General features: G+C 42.7%; 1 protein-coding gene across 7 annotated transcripts in view; it reads right to left on the bottom strand.

Annotated features, from left to right (window-relative positions):
- The window catches only part of Mical (Molecule interacting with CasL), a 442,383-nt gene that overhangs the window by 138,210 nt on the left and 285,955 nt on the right, over window positions 1-18,218 (bottom strand). For 6 of the 7 annotated variants that reach the window (XM_068386751.1, XM_068386754.1, XM_068386755.1 and 3 more), the window contains 5 exons: window positions 17,905-18,027; window positions 11,220-11,377; window positions 9,948-10,068; window positions 8,985-9,248; window positions 8,278-8,406 (listed from right to left, as the gene is read on the bottom strand). In XM_068386751.1, coding sequence (XP_068242852.1) covers window positions 8,278-8,406; window positions 8,985-9,248; window positions 9,948-10,068; window positions 11,220-11,377; window positions 17,905-18,027 — 795 coding nt within the window. The remainder of the gene's footprint in view (window positions 1-8,277; window positions 8,407-8,984; window positions 9,249-9,947; window positions 10,069-11,219; window positions 11,378-17,904; window positions 18,028-18,218) is intronic. The other variant, XM_068386757.1, reaches the window with a different exon arrangement.

The following is an 18,218-nucleotide window of genomic DNA, read 5'->3' as shown; positions in this document are numbered from 1 at the left end:
ATTTTGAATGAATTGTACCAAAACTGATCCCTTATTTTACCTCAATTTTCACATAAGACCTTAAAAGTCATTTCTGTCTCATAAATTTGGCTCACGGCTGTTTGAAACTACTGCCATACCTCTAGTAACTTGTTTAGAGTTGAATAATACTAATTTGTTTAGTAATGAAATACTGTAATTAGCAAATATTATTTTAGTTTTTAATGTTCTTTGCAATCAAGTATATGTTAGCTTTTGAATTAATGAAAGACATTGAATTAGTGATAATAATTTGCAGTTACTTATAGTATATGCAATTTTTTAAGGGTTGACTGGTGTTGGGAGTTTTCTCACCTTAAAATGTGTCATGGAACTAACTGATGTATGACTATTGCATTAAAAATAAGTCCAAAAGATAGTAAAAAAAATATTAACAGTCTGTTTTGGTTCAATAATCGTTCCCATCACAACTTTCACATATTTCATAAACTTTAATAAAATTAACAGAAAATAGAAAAGGATTTGCAATAAATATCTTTTTCTATTCACAAGCAAGATTCAAGTATATAATTCTTTATGGCTTCTTATTGGGAAATTGAAGAGAAATACGGTATGCTGTAAGGAAACAATTCAATCAATCAGCATTCATAAAAATATATGAAAAAAAAAAACCAAAGAACACAAATAAGAAATTCTTAATATACCCACAAAGCACTCTAATAGAAAAATAACTTTTAATTGACTGAATAGTAGCAGATAGAGAGACACTAGCTGTGAGCTCTGGTTACTAAATAGACTGCCCATCATTAGTAAAGTACTAGTTTCTTTTCACAACTTTATCACTAATCCTTACGACATCCTTTAAAAGATTTGTAATGACAGCATTCTTAATTACATTTATTTACCCTTCTCTTCTGATATGGTTTTGCATATCAGAAATGCAAATTTAAAAAGTAAAGCAATACCATGATCTATTTGACTATGCCAGTTTCCGGTTGATTGCAAATATAAGGCAAGCCCTCAGGAATCACTAAAAAAAAACCACAAATTTTAAGTAATTTGTATTTTTCCTACAGTACTTACCTCGAACTACTTTCTTAGGAGTATCTGGGATCTCCTCCCAAACCGACCAGAATTTTGTGTAGTTTACCATGCCTCCGTTTTCTATGCAGGGGAACCTCTGGCGGAGTGATACGCGCCATGAGGCGACCCGGGGTCAGAGAGCGTGCTCGCTCAGGTGACCTCCAGTAAGTTTTAGCTAGATAGGTTTCTATGAAGTCCTGTAAGGCACTCAGGGCAGGATGGGCGGGCCATAACCCGAAAGTAGTTCGAGGTAAGTACTGTTAGGAAAAATAAAAATTACTTAAAATTTGTGATTTGTTCCAACACGGAGTACTTACCTCGAACTACTTTCTTAGGAGACTTTTATTTTAGGAGGTGGGAGTGGCCTTCCGGACCTAGAGACCGTCGACGAAGAGAAAAGAGGAACCTAGAAAGGAGGCTAGGTTCTGCTGACCTCAAATATAGAAAAACGAGGAATAGGGAAACTACGCAAAAAACTATTTTAGTGTCTAAGTAACTCACCTCTGTAAAAATCCTTGGAGACGTATTCCTTCACTGAGTGTATCCCATGGAAGGTGAAGGAATCAAGGGTCAGGAAGGGGAAGGTGATCGGGGGGAAAAAGGGTAAGGAAAGAACCTGTGTCTCTTGGACTTACCGCCCACAGCTTCCCCGGGGCTACACCTTTAAATCTTCTGGAGCGCAGAAATGACGGGACCAAGAGAGAATCCATCCAAGGATTTTCTCGAACATTCCTTTAGGTAGTGAGCCGTAAAGGTGGATTGTCTTGACCATGTACCTGCCCTCAGGATCTGGCCCAGTGCCATGTTCCTCTCGAAGGCCAACGAAGTACTCGGGCCTCTAATGTCATGGGGTCTAACTTTTCCGGAAGGAAGACTCCTCAACTATCGTAGGCTCTCATGATTACCTGTCGCAGCCAGAAGGAGACCGTATTCTTGGATACCGGCTTCTTCACCAGTCCTGAGGAGACAAACAGACTCTTGGTCTCGGGGCGAAGTCTGGCCGTCATCTCTCGGTACTTCCGTACTGCCCTGACTGGGCACAGTAGCAAGTCCCTCGGGATGTCCGTCCGCGGGATTGCTGGCACTATGAACCCCTCAAACCTAGGGTCCCAAATAGCTGGGTTCTGAGTTTTGGCCACGAAGGTGGGTAAGAACCAGAAGGTAGCTTCTCGCCACCCCTTCGAGTGAGAGACCTCGTAAGAAAGCCCATGAATCTCGCTTACTCTTTTCGCTGAAGCAAGTGCTAAAAGGAAGACCGTCTTGAGAGTGAGCTCCTTGTCTAGGATATCCTTAAGAGGCTCGAAGGGAGGTTCCGATAGCATCTTCAGCACTCTATCCACATCCCACTGGGGCACTCTAGTGGCCTGGGGGGGGGGGGGGGGGGCATGACTGTTCAAAGCTCTTGATGAGCATCGAGATATGCCTGGAAGGACCTAGGTCGATGCCCTTTAGGAGGAAGACTTGTCCCAACGCCGCTCGGACTCCTTTGATGGCTGGAATGGACGTGCCCACTTCGTCCCTAAGATAGACCAGGAAGTCTGCTATCTCATGAATGGAAGACCCTAATGGCCAGATGTTCTTCGAGAAGCACCATTTTGTAAAGGTAGCCCACTTCGCTTGGTATACCGCGACAGACGAATGTCTTAGGTAACCTGACATCCTCTCTGCGGTCTTTGCCGAATATCCTTCCTTCCTCAGTTCCTCAGGAGACCCTCGATAACCTCCACGCGTGAAGGCGAAGGGACCGAGGGTTTTTGTGAAACCTTTGGAAGTGAGGCTGCCGGAGGTCTGGCCTGTCCGGAGGTCTGCGAACCATTCTCTCTCCGGCCACCAGGCCGCTACCAAAGTCATCCACAGGTTGTCCGCCTGCCTCACCCTGTTGAGGACCTGCATGTGCATTCCGATGGGGGGGGAGGCGTATACTGTACGTCGAGATTATCCCAAGGATGTTGAAAGGCATCCTTGAACGCAGGTGTTGGATCTGGCACAGGAGAACAAAACACGGGGAGCTGTGCGTTTAGCCTCGTGGTGAAGAGGTCTATTACCGGCGAGCCCCATTTCAGGATGATGGTCTTGCCCACTCCTGGGTGTAGGGACCATTCCGACGCTACAACTTGACCCATCCTGCTGAGGCCGTCGGCTAAGACGTTCCTCTTTCCCGGAATGAACCTGGCTGTGATCTTGATCTGCTCCTCCTCTGCCCATTCCAGGAATTCCGTCGTAAGACTGCAGAGTTCCCTCGACTCCAGTCCTCCCTGCTTCTTCACGTAGGCTACCACCGTGGCGTTGTTGCACATCAGAGCCACGGTGTTTCCCCGGAGTAGATGGACGAACTCTCGGCATGCCCTTTGCACGGCCATCAGTTCCAGCATGTTTATGTGCCGGCTCCTTTCCTCGGAGTCCCATTTTCCTTTTGCTGCCTTGTCGAGAAGATGGGCTCCCCAACCCTCCTTGGATGCGTCCGTAAACAGCAGCATCTCCAGAGGGTCGACTGCGAAGGGCATTCCCTTGAGGGTGTTTTCTCTGACATGCCACCACTTCAGGACCTCCTTCGTCTCCGGGGACACCGGGACTATCTTGTGCGGGGAGTCCCCCTGGTTCCAGAGCTCCTTCAGGTTCCACTGCATGCCCCTGAGTTTGAGCCTCCCCTGGGGGACTAACTTTTCCAACGACACGAGATAGCCTATCAACCTTTGCCAGTTCTTGGCTCTCCTGGGCTGCGCTGACAGGAAGGGCCGGAGTCTCTGCTGTAGGTTGTCCAGTCTCTCCCTGGAGGGGAAGGCTCTCGCCAACCGGGAGTCTAGAACCATCCCTAGGTAGGTTATCCTGGTGGAGGGTATCAGCTGGGACTTCTCCCAGGTTGATGATGATACCCAAGCTGTTGCAGAACCGCAGAAGTTTCACGCTATGCTCCTTCAGTGCTCCCTCTGAGGGTGAAAGCAACAACCAGTCGTCTAGGTACCGAATCAGGCGGATGCCCTGTTCGTGTGTCCAGGCTGAAACTGCTGCGAAGACTCTCGTGAAGACTTGAGGAGCTGTCGACAGACCGAAGCAGAGGGTTCTGAAATGTAACGTCTGGGTACCCCATTTTACTCTTAGGAACTTCCTGCTGGAGGGGTAGACAGGGATCTGGAAGTAGACGTCCTTGAGGTCTATGGACATCATGAAGTCCTCTTCCCTCAAGGCCGCTAAGACCGACTTCGGGGTGTCCCTCTTGAAGTCGGTCTTGCACACGAACTTGTTGAGGGCTGAGAGGTCTATGACCGGTCTCCAGCCCCCTGTCGCTTTCTCCACCAGGAAGAGCCTGCTGTAGAACCCCAGTCCTGGATTCTTGACTGGTTCTACTGCCCCTTTCGCGAGCATGACCGAAACTTCCTCCTGCAATGCTGTCTTCTTCAACGGGTCCTTGGGCGCCAGCCACTCTGCCTGCTGGTCCGGGATCAGAGGGGGCGGCTCCGCTAGGAAGGGCAACCTCTACCCTTCCTTCAGCACTGTTACGGTCCACGGATCCGCTCCGTGGTCCCGCCATGCTTGCCAAGAGTGATTTGAGGCATCCCCCTACCTGAGGCTTTGGCTGGAGTAGGGGGCCTCCCATCCTATCTCCTTCGAGAGGCGTGGCTGGAACGTCCTCTCCTGGAGTTAGAGTAGGATGGTCTGAAGCTCGCGTGAGCGGTCGAAGTACCCCTACGGGAGGGCTGCGAGGGCTGGTGCCACGACACCGACGGGGCGTCCCTTCTGGGCTGGATCGGCGAGGCACGGGGAGGGTGAGAGACATCCGCAGAGGGTCTCCTATGGGCCGGCCGTCTTGCTGGAGGGGGTCTGGGTTCTCCCACATCCTTCAGTTTCCTGACCCTCTCCATAGTCTCTTCCACCGCCTTCAGGGGGAACATCGAGTCGCCCCACAGGGGTAAGTTCCTTAAGGCTCTCGCTTCTCTGTCTGGTAGTCTCCTGACCAACTCAAGACTGTGGCCCTCTTCCCCAGGACCCAATTGGCTGCCTGCGAGAGGGACAGGTACGATAGGAACTTGAAAGCCTTCCCTCCTGAGCTAATTAGTTCCCTCAGTAAGGTCTGGTTCTCGGGGATGGAGAGGTCGTGGGAGGCCTGAAAACCTACCAACGTGCAGACCCACCAGTCTAACCATGATGAGACGTACACCAAATCCAGGGCCATGTCCTCCATCATGGAGGCTTCCGTCGGAGAAAAAAACATACTGGAGCGGAGGAAGCCCTGTCTTCAGCGGCTCCCTGATTAAGGATGGCAATTGCTGGCTCAACCATACAGGGACCTCCGCGGTGCCCCTCCGGGAGATAAAAACGCTTCTGTGTCTTAAGCCCCTGGAGGAGTTTGGAGGAGCTCTGATTCCTGGGACCATCCGCCTGGCTGGCTATGAACCTATTTACGTGGTCCATACCCAGCCTAACGTCCCTCGCCAGGGGAAGGCCTCTGTTGCACAGGGTTATCCACCAGCCTGCTAAGCCCGGAGAGCCAGGCTTCGTCCGTCGAGGGCTTCGGCTCATCCAGCCTATGATGGCGCCTGATGAGGGCCAGGACCTTCCTATACGTGGAGACCTTGTCCGTCGAACATTCTCCGCTATCGATGAGGCCCTCGGCTGAGTGGTCCTCCACCTGAGTAGGAACGTCTAAGGCGGAGGGCTCTGCTTGAGGTGGAGGCATCTTTCTCTCGTGGAGAGCTCTCGGCGGCTCGACTCGCTGAGCGGGCAGCCCCGCTGGGACGAGGGTATCCGTCATGGGCCTACCCCCTCATGCGGGGATCCACGTGGCTGCGGGCTTCCCCGTGCTAGCTGGATGACTCTTACGGTCAGGGCATTCACTTGAAGGGCCGTGGTCCGGGACAAGGCTGTCAGTCCGAAGTGGCAACTCTCTCCACTGTGCGGATGAAGTCGGAACCTTCGCGGGCTTATGCCTGTCAACCCAGACCTGATGCGAGGACTTTCGCCGATGTTCGGGCCTGCTGGAAGGGCCGTACCTCGAGGATGGAGAAAGAGCTCTCGGGAGCCAGCCAGAGGTACTCGGGGCTGCTGAAGCTCCTACGAGGTGACTGCGTGGGGTGATGACACACACCCATTCTTCTTTTGACGAGCGGCTCCTCCTGTGTTTCCTGCTGAGGCATCTGGAATGCCTCCTGGCGTGGCAAAATCGGGAACGGGAACGGGAATGGGAACAGGACCTCCTCCTGCGGGATCTGTCTCATCTCCTCGTCGAGTCCCTCGGACCTTCATCTTCCGAGGAGAAAGAGTATGACCCAAAAGAGGAGACCGAAGACTGGTACGAACGTGCTGATTGGTCCGAGTCGTCCCGCATTGCTGGTGGTTCTTCATGCCAGTCCGCTGATGAAGAAGGCTGGAGAAAGATGGGCGGGAGCGTTGTTGAGGGCGCCGGGGGAGAGCGAGGCACTTTCTTACGGGTAAACCAAGTGTCGAAATCCTCCTCCAGTCTCATGGGCGACCTGAAGGGCGTCCTCGGCGGCGGCCACGCGAGGGGGTCCGAACTCAGTGAATCCTCCATCTCGGCATCTCCCCCGGCCGCTGACGTACCTGAAACGCAGATCCAAGAAGCGGGGAAGAGGTTGTGGCAGCCTTCCCCCACATAGGATCGTCGGTAGAGACGGGACCTGCTGGCACCAGGCCTTCGTCTCCCGAACACACTCCCGTCCCTACCTCAGGCCCCCACTTGCCTGAACCGACACAACATCCCCACCAACAGGCACCACGGACTCCTGGGGAAGAGCAATGGGCCGCTTCCCCGCAACAGACTTACCTCGTCACTTATTCTGGGTAGGGGAAGGCGGCAGAGAAGCTCTCTCCGAAGAGGCATCGGACGAAGCAAGAGGTGAGGTAATGCTTGGCTTCTTCGGCGACTTCTTGGTAGCCTTCTTCTTTTTGGTGCCGTAGCGCACCCACTGGACTTCATTCCAGAATTCACACTCCGGACACGTGGCTGCAGGGGAACACAAACTGCCCCTACACGACGAACACGAGGAGTGGGGGTCGATTTCCGGCTTGGACAGAAAAGCCCCACAAGATTTACCGGCCATAGGCCCCCCGGGGCAACGACGGGGATGCTCCATAACGAACCAGTAAAGCACCACAAGACACAGGAACACAGAGGGAAAGGGTAGGATAAGGTAAGGTATGAACACAAGAGGACGACGTGGGGACCCCGTGGGACACAAAGGGTCGCACTGGGTAAGGAGAGCGCGGCGAGATGTTATCACAACGCAACCGCAAAACTTACTGGAGGTCGAGACCTGAGCGAGCACGCTCTCTGACCCCGAGTCGCCTCATGGCGCGTATCACTCCGCCAGAGGTTCCCCGCATAGAAAATGGAGGTAGGGTAAATTACACAAAATTCTGGTCGGTTGGGAGGAGATCCCACATACTCCTAAGAAAGTAGTTCGAGGTAAGTACTCCGTGTTGGAACAAATAGGGATTTAATACATAGTATAAATTTACTCTCATGCTTGATTCTTGGTTATTTTGATGGGTTGTTCGTTGTTGTTTGATTCATGAGATGCAAAACTCCATTCTGCTAATAGTTTGTTGATTTCTTAGTGTTTATTATGGTTTTTAAGTGACACTACAGTACACCATTTGGGAGTTTTTCTACCTGACATATGTGAATTGTTTACAGGTGATGAGGAAGGTATGTGTGCTTTTAAACCATTTGCTCAAACTTTGATTACAACATTTCAATAATCTTTTGATAATTTTATTTTTCCGTAAACCAAGTCGCCATGATGAAAAAAACATCTCAGGGAAAAGGGATAATGACTATTACTACGCCATAACATATACAGCCAGTAAGTTCTCAAGATTTAAGCTTTTTACCCTTAAAAAAAAAAGCTCTAGCTATACACCTTGGTCAATGTCTAACAAACAATGAAAATCACATGGCTGTTAAAACAAAGGAAATGTCTCCAACACCACTGTATATATTTCACAATTTGATCAATAATTCTGGTTTTAGTACAGTACTCAAGACAAATCAGAGGCAATCACTTGAACAATGGCCTTGGAAAATGCAGTTTGTCAGATTGTGGTTCAGTAACAACTCCATAATAAATAATACTACATTAGCTATTTACAATTATGGCTAAACAATAATATAAACTATAAAAGAAATGTAAAATATAAAAACTAATCCAAACCGGAAATTACAGTATTTCATCTCGTAAAAAAAATGTTAGTAGTTACCTTAGGTTTCTTATCAGATGAATGATGTGAAGTGCCTATGAATTTAGCTTCCAGATCTTTTACTTTGTCATTAAAATCAGCAGATGAGTCTACCTGAGGCTTTATAGTTTCCCCAAACCCTGCAGTTTCCTGCAAAGAAAATAGTATGAATAGTGACACTAGATGTATAAAGGCATTGAGTATTTTCCAAAATTATTTCTTTCATAAAGAAAGCTCACACAAATAACAAAAGAAACATTGTATGGTGATATAGACAAGACTTTTAAAATTAAGTTAATACATTCCACAAAATCTCAATTAATAAACAAATATTTCTCAAGGGAATTTAACTAGTACAATTAACACATCACATTCCAAAATCTACCCAATACTGTACTTCATTAGAAACCACACGATAAATAATAAATAAAATAAATTAGTTTAGAAAATCAATAGCGAGAAATTCTATATATCGTACAAAACTGACAAGGAGAAATTCAACATCCAGTAATGTATTGTAAAAAAAAACTTGAAACAACAGTAAAAAATCCACCAAATGAAGATAAAAACCAATACATGAAAACCTGAAAAAGGCACTAGTGTAAACCACATACAACATACTTGTGACATATTTTAAGGAAATAATGTTAGTCTTGTATGTCACAGATATGATAAGTCATTAGTACCACAATTATCACACATGGGCATGCTTTTACCACCCTCCTTACTGGGCAATAAAACAGTTTTCTTTCTAAATCTTGTGCTTTCTCCCTCATACTCCTCACACAATTCTTCCTGTATTCTGTCAAACCAGTGTCTTCTGACTGGCTGAATGATGGTGCGAGTGGCGTATTTACACCACATTGCATCATCTGCATTGCGCGTATAAAGCGTACATTGTCAAGTTCCCGCTTTTCCTTTTGCTTCCTTAAACGCTCTATTCGATTGGCCAGAATTTCTTCGCGGCGTTGACGAGATTCTATTTCATCCTCCTGGATGACATGCCACAAAATGTTAAAAATTCTTTCAAGAATAAATGCTATGCAGTTATTACTTCTTATTCTTCACCAATTTGTGACTGTGACATAGGCTCCTCTGATAACAACCAAATCAATCTTTGCAAAACAGTAATACTAGATGACACTGCATAAAAAATAAAGGGTTAAGTCGCATAATTTATGCATTTTCAAGTATAAAGTACTAGCAATAAGAATGGTTAATGGGATGGAGCAAGAGTTTAACATAGTGAGTTTTTAAGAATGCATCTTATTACAGTAACCCCTCAGCTATCACGGGTGTTCCGTTCCAGATTTACGTACAATATAATTATAAATCAACAATGTACTGAGTGAACCGAGATAAGGTGGGGGATTTCTGCATATTGAGACCCGAGAACTCATACATCCAAAACATAAATGAAAACCTGTTCAACTTTAGTTACAGATTTTGAAGTTCTGCTATTTTTTTTGTCCTTGGACAAAATACAACAATTGCAAGTATTTAACCTATCCTGATCCTTTTCTCTATTTTATACCTCAATCAACTTCTACAAATGTTTTACCACCTTCAGACCTTTCCCATTTACCAATCTTTAAACATCAAAGACCTTACAAAATTACCTACAGTATTTTCCCTCCACCTCAACATCAAAGACTTTTCACAGTTTCATATTTAGTTCACAAACTACTCACCATAGGTGATATTACTCTTTCACTCCTCCTCTTCTTGCTCTTCTTTAGGCTTTCAGTTTTCCGGTCTCCTGTTATTACGCCAGCATCCTCCAACACATGGCAGGTAATTAATCCATCCTCCCTACAGTAAATTTTTGGAAATGTTAAGATCCTATGACTGTGAAACTACATGACTATGCCAACAAATACTGAAAACATTTTTGAAGATATACATCATTTTCATTATCTGCAGTTATTTAAGATTGGTCATTGCATTATTTTAAGTTTGTCTAGCTTAATGAAGATTTAATACTTAACTAATTTACTACACTAATTTCAAAAAGGTAGAATTATACAAAACAACAGAAGTCACTTATGGTTACTATCTAAGTCAACACTAGCATTATTATATTGGGAACAAAATCTTTTTCATGATGTGATTATGCAGTAGGGAAATCTCAGATGTGGAAAAAACTATCTCACTTCCCCCAATGATAAATTTCTACATTAAAAACCTTCACATGCCCATAAATTACATCTTAGCTACAAACCACCATACTCGTATAGTCTGTCTAACACCCTAAATTTGGGGTTTTGACAAATGAATATTGTGAATTACACATATTGAATCAGACATATTCAAGGATCTATGTGTACATGATTACTTCAAGCATAGGTAACTTACAAATTCTAGAGATGTTTCACATCTGTGGGTAATGAAGAGAAACAGTAACTGAATAACAAACCAATGGATAATTTCAATTAGCTCACTTTGGGATGTATGAAATGGTGATTAGTGACAATATTTCAAGACAATAAATTCATTCAGAGGTTAAACAATCCAGCAGAAGATGCATTAACACCCCTTAAACATCAAACAAAACATGCTACACTGCTTAATGAAACTAGAATTACAACCTTACAGTTGTATACTGAGAGAGAGAGAGAGAGAGAGAGAGAGAGAGAGAGAGAGAGAGAGAGAGAGAGAGAGAGAGAGAGAGAGAGAATTTTTCAAATGTCAATAGCAAAAGAATTCATCTACAACATAAATATCCTAAACAATGTAATCCCAAGAAAGTTTAACCTTATTCCCATGGGAAACCGTACTTCTGAAACAATTACACAAAATAAGCATATTTCTATATACATAGGGTGCTCATATACTACTACTAGAGTCCTATGAGATCTTTGATTCAAGTTCAATGGTGTGCTTGAACTAATTAATTAATAAACTAAAGACATCAAACCACTTCTTGATAAAATACAATTCTAAACAAAATCCTAAATACTAACCTCTTGGGAATCACTCTTTCATTTTGTCTCTTCTTGGAAGTCAAAGTGCCCTGAGGAGTATTAGCCGTTTTGTTGGTGAGGTTCTTCAAAATATTAAAGTGGGGTGTTGAGCTTGGAGCTGATGGTGCAATCTTGTCCACTTCCATTTCTCCATCATCCTGGAAAAAGATTTTTCTCGTTAAAAGCAAATTTTTTATAATAAAACTAATTTCTACACTCATGGATCGTGATGATCTATTGGAATACTCCCTGCCTGGCACTCTCTAAATGGGAGATTGAATCCCACTCAAACTCGACAGTTTCTTGTAGTGTCTGCAACCTCACCCTCCTTGGGAGCTAAGGATGGGTGGTTTGGGGGAGCCTATATGTCTACCTGCTGAGTCATAGGCAGCCACTGCCTGACCCTCCCAGGTCCTAGCTTAGGAGGAGAGGGAGCTTGGGCAATGATCATATCAATACATGGTTAGTCCCTGGGGCAGGGATCACCAACCTTTATAGCTAGAAGAGCCATTTGATTAGAGAATCATAAAAATGAAGTAGTGTTAGAGATGCAATGACAAAAAAGGTCTCCTGAGATCTAAAATCAAAATCTGCTGCAATTTAAAAATAGCAGAATATAGTTCAATAGGGCTACTTAATACAATAATTATACATACATATATCAAGGCACTTCCACAAATTTTGGGGGGTAGCCAACATCAAACAAATGAAACAAAAAAAGGGTACCTCTCCTCTCTACGTTCCTCCCAGCCTGACAAGGAACTCAACCGAGTTCGGGTGGTACTGCTAGGGTGCCACAGCCCACCCTCCCCTGTTATCCACCACAGATGAAGCTTCCTAACACTGAATCCCCTACTGTTGCTACCTCCGTGGTCACCCAAGGCACCGGAGAAAGCAGCGGGGCTTACCAGAACTGCGTCATAATCGCTCGCCATTCATTCTTATTTCTAGCACGCTTTCTTGCCTCTCTCACATCGATCCTCCTATCACCCAGAGCTTTCTTCACTCCATCCATCCACCCAAACCTTGGCCTTCCTATTGTACTTCTCCCATCAACTCTTGCATTCATCACCTTCTTTAGCAGACAGCCATTTTCCATTCTCTCAACATGGCCAAACCACCTCAACACATTCATATCCACTCTAGCTGCTAACTCATTTCTTACACTCGTTCTCACCCTCACTACTTCGTTCCTAACCCTATCTACTTGAGATACACCAGCCATACTCCTTAGACACTTCATCTCAAACACATTCAATTTCTGTCTCTCTGTCACTTTAATTCCCAGCAACTCCGATCCATACATCACAGTTGGTACAATCACTTTCTCATACAGAACTCTTTACATTCATGCTCAACCCTCTATTTTATACTACTCCCTTAACTTGCCCCTAATACTTAGCATCCGTCATTCACTCTCTGATGTACATCTGCTTCCACTCCACCATTTGCTGCAACAACAGACCCCAAGTACTTAAACTGATCCACCTCCTCAATTAACTCTCCATTCAAAATGACATTCAACTTCGCACCACCTTCCCTTCTCATACATCTCATAACCTTACTCTTACCCGCATTAACTCTTAACTTCCTTCTCTCACACACCCTTCCAAATTCTGTCACTAATCTGCCAAGCTTCTCTTCCGCGACTGCAACCAGTACAGTATCATCTGCAAACAACAACTGATTTACCTCCCATCATGGTCATTCTTATCTACCAGTTTCAATCCTCGTCCCAGGACTCGAGCATTCACTTTTCTCACCACTCCATCATTATACAATTTAAACAACCACGGCGACATCACACATCCCTGTCTCAGCCCCACTCTCACCGGAAACCAATCACTCAGTTCATTTCCTATCCTAATACATGCTTTACTACCTTTGTAGAAACTTTTCACTGCTTGCAACAATCTTCCACCAACTCCATATAACCTCATTACATTCCACATTGCTTTCCTATCAACTCTATCATACGCTTTCTCCAGATCCATAAACGCAACATGCACCTCCTTACCTTTTGCTAAATATTTCTTGCATATCTGCCAACCTGCAAATCTGATTCATACAACCCTACCTCTTCTAAAACCACCCTGTACTTTAAGATTGCATCTCTGTTTTATCCTTAATCCTATTAATCAGTACTCTACCATACACTTTCCAAGTACACTCAACAAACTAATACCCTTGAATTACAACACTCATGCACATCTCCCTTACCCTTATATAGTGGTACAATACATGCACAAACCCAATCTACTGGTACCATTGACAATGCAAAACACACATTAAACAATCTCACCAACCATTCAAGTACAGTCACACCCCCTTCCTTCAACATCTCGGTTCTCACACCATCCATACCAGATGCTTTTCCTACTCTCGTTTCATCTAGTGCTCTCCTCACTTCCTCTCTTGTAATCTCTCTCTCATTCTCATCTCCCATCACCAGCACCTCAACACCTGCAACAAAAATTATATCTGCCTCCCTATTATCCTCAACATTCAGTAAACTTTCAAAATATTCTGCCCACCTTTTCCTTACCTCCCCTCCTTTTAACAACCTTCCATTTCCATCTTTCACTGTCTCTTTAATTCTTGAACCAGCCTTCCTTCCTCTCTTCACTTCTTTCCAAAACTTCTTATTCTCTTTATATGAACGACCCAATCTCTGACTCCACCTCAGGTCAGCTGCTCTCTTTGCCTCACTTACCTTGAGCTTTACTTCCACATTTTTCTCTCTATAGCTTTCATACTTCTCTACACTATTACTCTGCAGCCATTCTTCAAAAGCCCTCTTTTTCTCTTCCACTTTTACCTTCACTCCATTCCACCATTCACTGCTCTCCCTCATGCTGCCTCCAACAATTTCTTGCCACACACATCACTTGCAATCCCAACAAAATTTTCTTTTACTAACTTCCACTCCTCCTCTAAATTACCAGTTTCTCTTACTTTCACTTCGTCATATGCCATTTTCAACCTTTCTTGATATTTACTTTTTACCCCCGAGTTTTATTAGATCTTCAACCCTCACTAGCTCCCTTTTACATCCTTTTATTTCCTTTATTCTTATTCGTTAACTGTCCTTCCATTCTTAGAGGGCCTATTTCTAATCTCCCTTTATTCATCTTTTTTGCATAGAAGTAAAGTACTTTGGGCTTTTTCTTGATATTCTTTAGTGTCCTTTCTTCTAAGTCCCTTTTTTCATTTTCTTTCGATCGTATAATCTTTTTTTCTGCATTTTCTATCTTACTTTTTATTTCCATCATTTTCCATACATTTTTTTCTTTTGCAAGATTATTCTTCCACTTTCTAATTTTCTGAAATAAGATCCTTCTCTCTCTTGGTATGCATGTCTAATGTTTATTTTTTTTTTTTCGGTACATATTTTTTAACAATTTTCTCCAGTATTTTGTATAATATATCCGTATTTACCTGCATATTATCACCTACTAATACATTTTTCCAATCTTTGTTCAATTCTTCATTTAATTCTGACCATTTATATTCTTACCATAGAAATTATATTCCATATCCTTCCCATCGTTTTGTGCTTTGTTTATCTCTGCGTTCACTTCTTTGGAATGGACTATTAATTCTATGACATTGTGGTCTGAAATTCCCGTGTTATACACTATTATTTCTTTAACATAATTCACCTCATTCACAAATACTAAATCTAGGGCATTGTCCTTTCTTGTTGGAATGTGGTTTATTTGTTGCATATCATGTTCTAATAGCATATTTTGAAGTTTTTCAAACTGTCTCTTATCTTCTGCGCTACTATTACTCTCTTTATTATATGTATATATACGACCACTTTCTTCTATCCGTTCTTTCCAATCCACGAAAGGAAAGTTGAAATCTCCGGACAGGAGTATATTCCAGTCTTTATGGTTTCTACATAAATATCATCTATTTTTTCTATCATTATGTCAAACTCCTTAGTATTTGGGGGTCTGTAGACTACAATATTCACTAATTTTTCATATTCAAATTCTACCGCAATCAATTCACATTCTGTGTTGCTCTATTTTTCACAGACATTTTCTTGATTTATGTCTCTTCCATATATTGCAGTTCCCCCTTGATTACTATTTGTTCTGTTTGATCTATATGTTTGGAAACCCTTTATCTGGTCATCACTGCCAGTCTCTTGTGAATACCATGTTTCACTTATATCTAACATATCTATTTTTTCAATTTGGGTTGGTTCTTCTTAGAACTCTATTTTCCTTTTAGAGTTACTCGTGACTAAACCCTGTGCATTCGTCACTATTATGGTTTGTGTTTCATCCCCATTACTTAATATTGGTAATAATATGGATTCTCCCATGCTCTTCTTGTTCTGATATGATGTTCTTCTGCCATTAAAAAATTCACACACACGAGAGAGAGAGAGAGAGAGAGAGAGAGAGAGAGAGAGAGAGAGAGAGAGAGAGAGAGAGGAGTTAATTTTTATCCCACGATCAAAAGGGGGGTGCTATGTACATCAGCCCGTGAATCATCGTATACATTCTGGCATGTACACCCTTGGTTCTCTTACTTCGAAATTTCAGTTATTCTAAAAGGGGCGTGTCAAAGAACCAATCTCCTATCAACCATAAAGATGTCGGTAATGGGTGGGTGGATTTCACTTGAAGGTTTTTCAGCTTAAAATGTCATTCTTCTTGAGAGAGAGAGAGAGAGAGAGAGAGAGAGAGAGTGTGTGTGTGTGTGTGTGTGTATAAAATTAAAACTGTTTTACAACTAAATAATTTTTAATAATGTTTACTGTAACTGCCTATACTCTTTTCTCAGTATGTACTGTACATAAAGGAAATTTTTTTTCATAAATACTATATACTGTATAATACAATATAAGAGTGTGGGAAAAGATAACACAGATAGAAAGTGGTTTAATGTTATTATGGGGGAGGTTTATAAATGTTTAAAAGATATAGATAATGAAATAAATAAAACGTCACTACTTTGCTGATTTTCACCTATCGTGGGGGGGGGGGGCAGAACCAGTTATCAGTGACTGTGCGTATTTCTGTACTAAGGAAAGAATGACATTTTAATCTGAAAACCCTCTAATCCACCCACCCATTACCGACATCTCTATGGTTAATAAGAGATTGGTCCTTCGACAACCCCCTTTTAAAATAACATTGAACTTTTGAAGTAAGAGAACCAAGGGTGTAAATGCCAGAATAAACACGGTGATTCACAGGCTTATGTACTTGGCATCCCCGTTTTGATCATGGTATAAAAATTAACGCCCCTTTCTTTAGGCCTCAGTGCCAGTCAAAAGAATTGGTGCCAGATGCATATTCACCACATCTCTTAAGTGGTCTGGGCTGAACTGGATCTAACTAGACCTGCAAGGAAAACATAATTTCATCATACAATAACTTTGCTAGAAGGGCATCAAACGATATGCCATGCCTTTCATATATAAATGGATATTTAAAGAGCTTACTTAAGCAAGTGGAGGGATATTAGGATCTTGGCAACAGGCTTGATTGTCTTCCTCAAACTTTAGTAAATGTAGAATTTGTGGTTATGAGAGGCTCTTGACTCCGTTATGCACTGTGCACCATCAGACTGCTTACTAAGAGGTGCACTAGAATCGCCAGGCAAAATTCAAGGAATTAGGCTAGGATTTGAAACTGAGCAGGTTAGGCTATGGGCTACTTCTGCCATTAACCAAGGACACACAGGCCTTCTGAGATAGCACAAAAAACAATCATGACAAGTGCTTCTGAAGCTTATCACTATCAAAACTATACTTTCTAATGGCTGGCGTGGCATTATCATCCTCCTCCTGACCATAAACAACTAACCTTATCTTCTCCAGATTTACCTTTGAATTAAAATTAAATTTTCTTTTAAATAGGGAACTTTTGATTTAGTCAGCAACCATCTGACTGCATTTCCCCATAAGAACAACAGTAAGGCCTTCACAATCTTTATAACAATTATCTAAATCCCAATGGTGTATTGCTTCCAGCACAAGATACAAAAAGAATGCAAAACATGAACGCCCAGAAAAATTTTCCTTTAACCATCCATGCTGTAATTATCAACAAATCCATTGCAATCATTAATAACCAAAATAACACTTATATATGGAGAATTTACAATGTAATAAAATCAGCTTGTTAAAGCAAGAATGACAAAGAGACTAACAAACAACAGTGAGGCCTTCCCATGTCATTGTTATTGCTAGTAGATGCTAGATTACCTCAATAATATACTAGAAGTCTAAGACCACTGAAATGTAAGAAAAGGAAAATCTTTCAGTTTTAAGGGTAAACGTCACAATAGGCAAACTTCGAGAAGTGCAATATGAACATTAAGAGAGGTTCACAGAAATAATTCAGAACTTTACATAAACTACACTTACAATCGAAAATACCTCTGGCTTCCACACTCCATAAGTAATTCAAAAGGTAAAAAATTGTATAGCATTATTTTAAACTGTACTCAAAATGCAATATAGCTAGTTTAGGAAAATATTTCTTTTTGAGTTTTATCATTTGAGATAAATACTGTACTGAAAAATTGATGATATAAAAACAGAAAACTATTTTATTATAAATTACCACATTTTCACCAAAACTCTAGGCACTATAACAACAACAGGCACCTTAAGAAAAGGAAATGGTACATCAAAGTACTCAACAAGATCACTTACCATCTTGGGATATTTATAATGGGGAATTTCCCCACGGAAGACATCAAAAATTTGAGATACATATGAGATCATGCTGAGCTTATCTGGGACATCACATTCTGCCATTTCAGCTCCTGTCATAACCTGGAGAAATAAAATAAATTTTCAGAACATTCCTACTCTTCTGATGGCATTAACTAACTCCTCTTTTCAGATCATACTACAATACTATAGATCATATTCAAAATATCACATACAGCTGTCATCATTATTATAACTGCCCAAAAAAAGAGATTGTGAAAAGGAGAATTAGTCTGTTGAATAATCACAAAGGA

The sequence above is a fragment of the Palaemon carinicauda genome, chromosome 14 (genome assembly GCF_036898095.1).
Source record: "Palaemon carinicauda isolate YSFRI2023 chromosome 14, ASM3689809v2, whole genome shotgun sequence".
Lineage (NCBI taxonomy): Eukaryota > Metazoa > Arthropoda > Malacostraca > Decapoda > Palaemonidae > Palaemon > Palaemon carinicauda.
The sequence above is the reverse complement of the archived record's forward strand: the minus strand, read 5'-3'. Positions and strand labels throughout refer to the sequence as shown.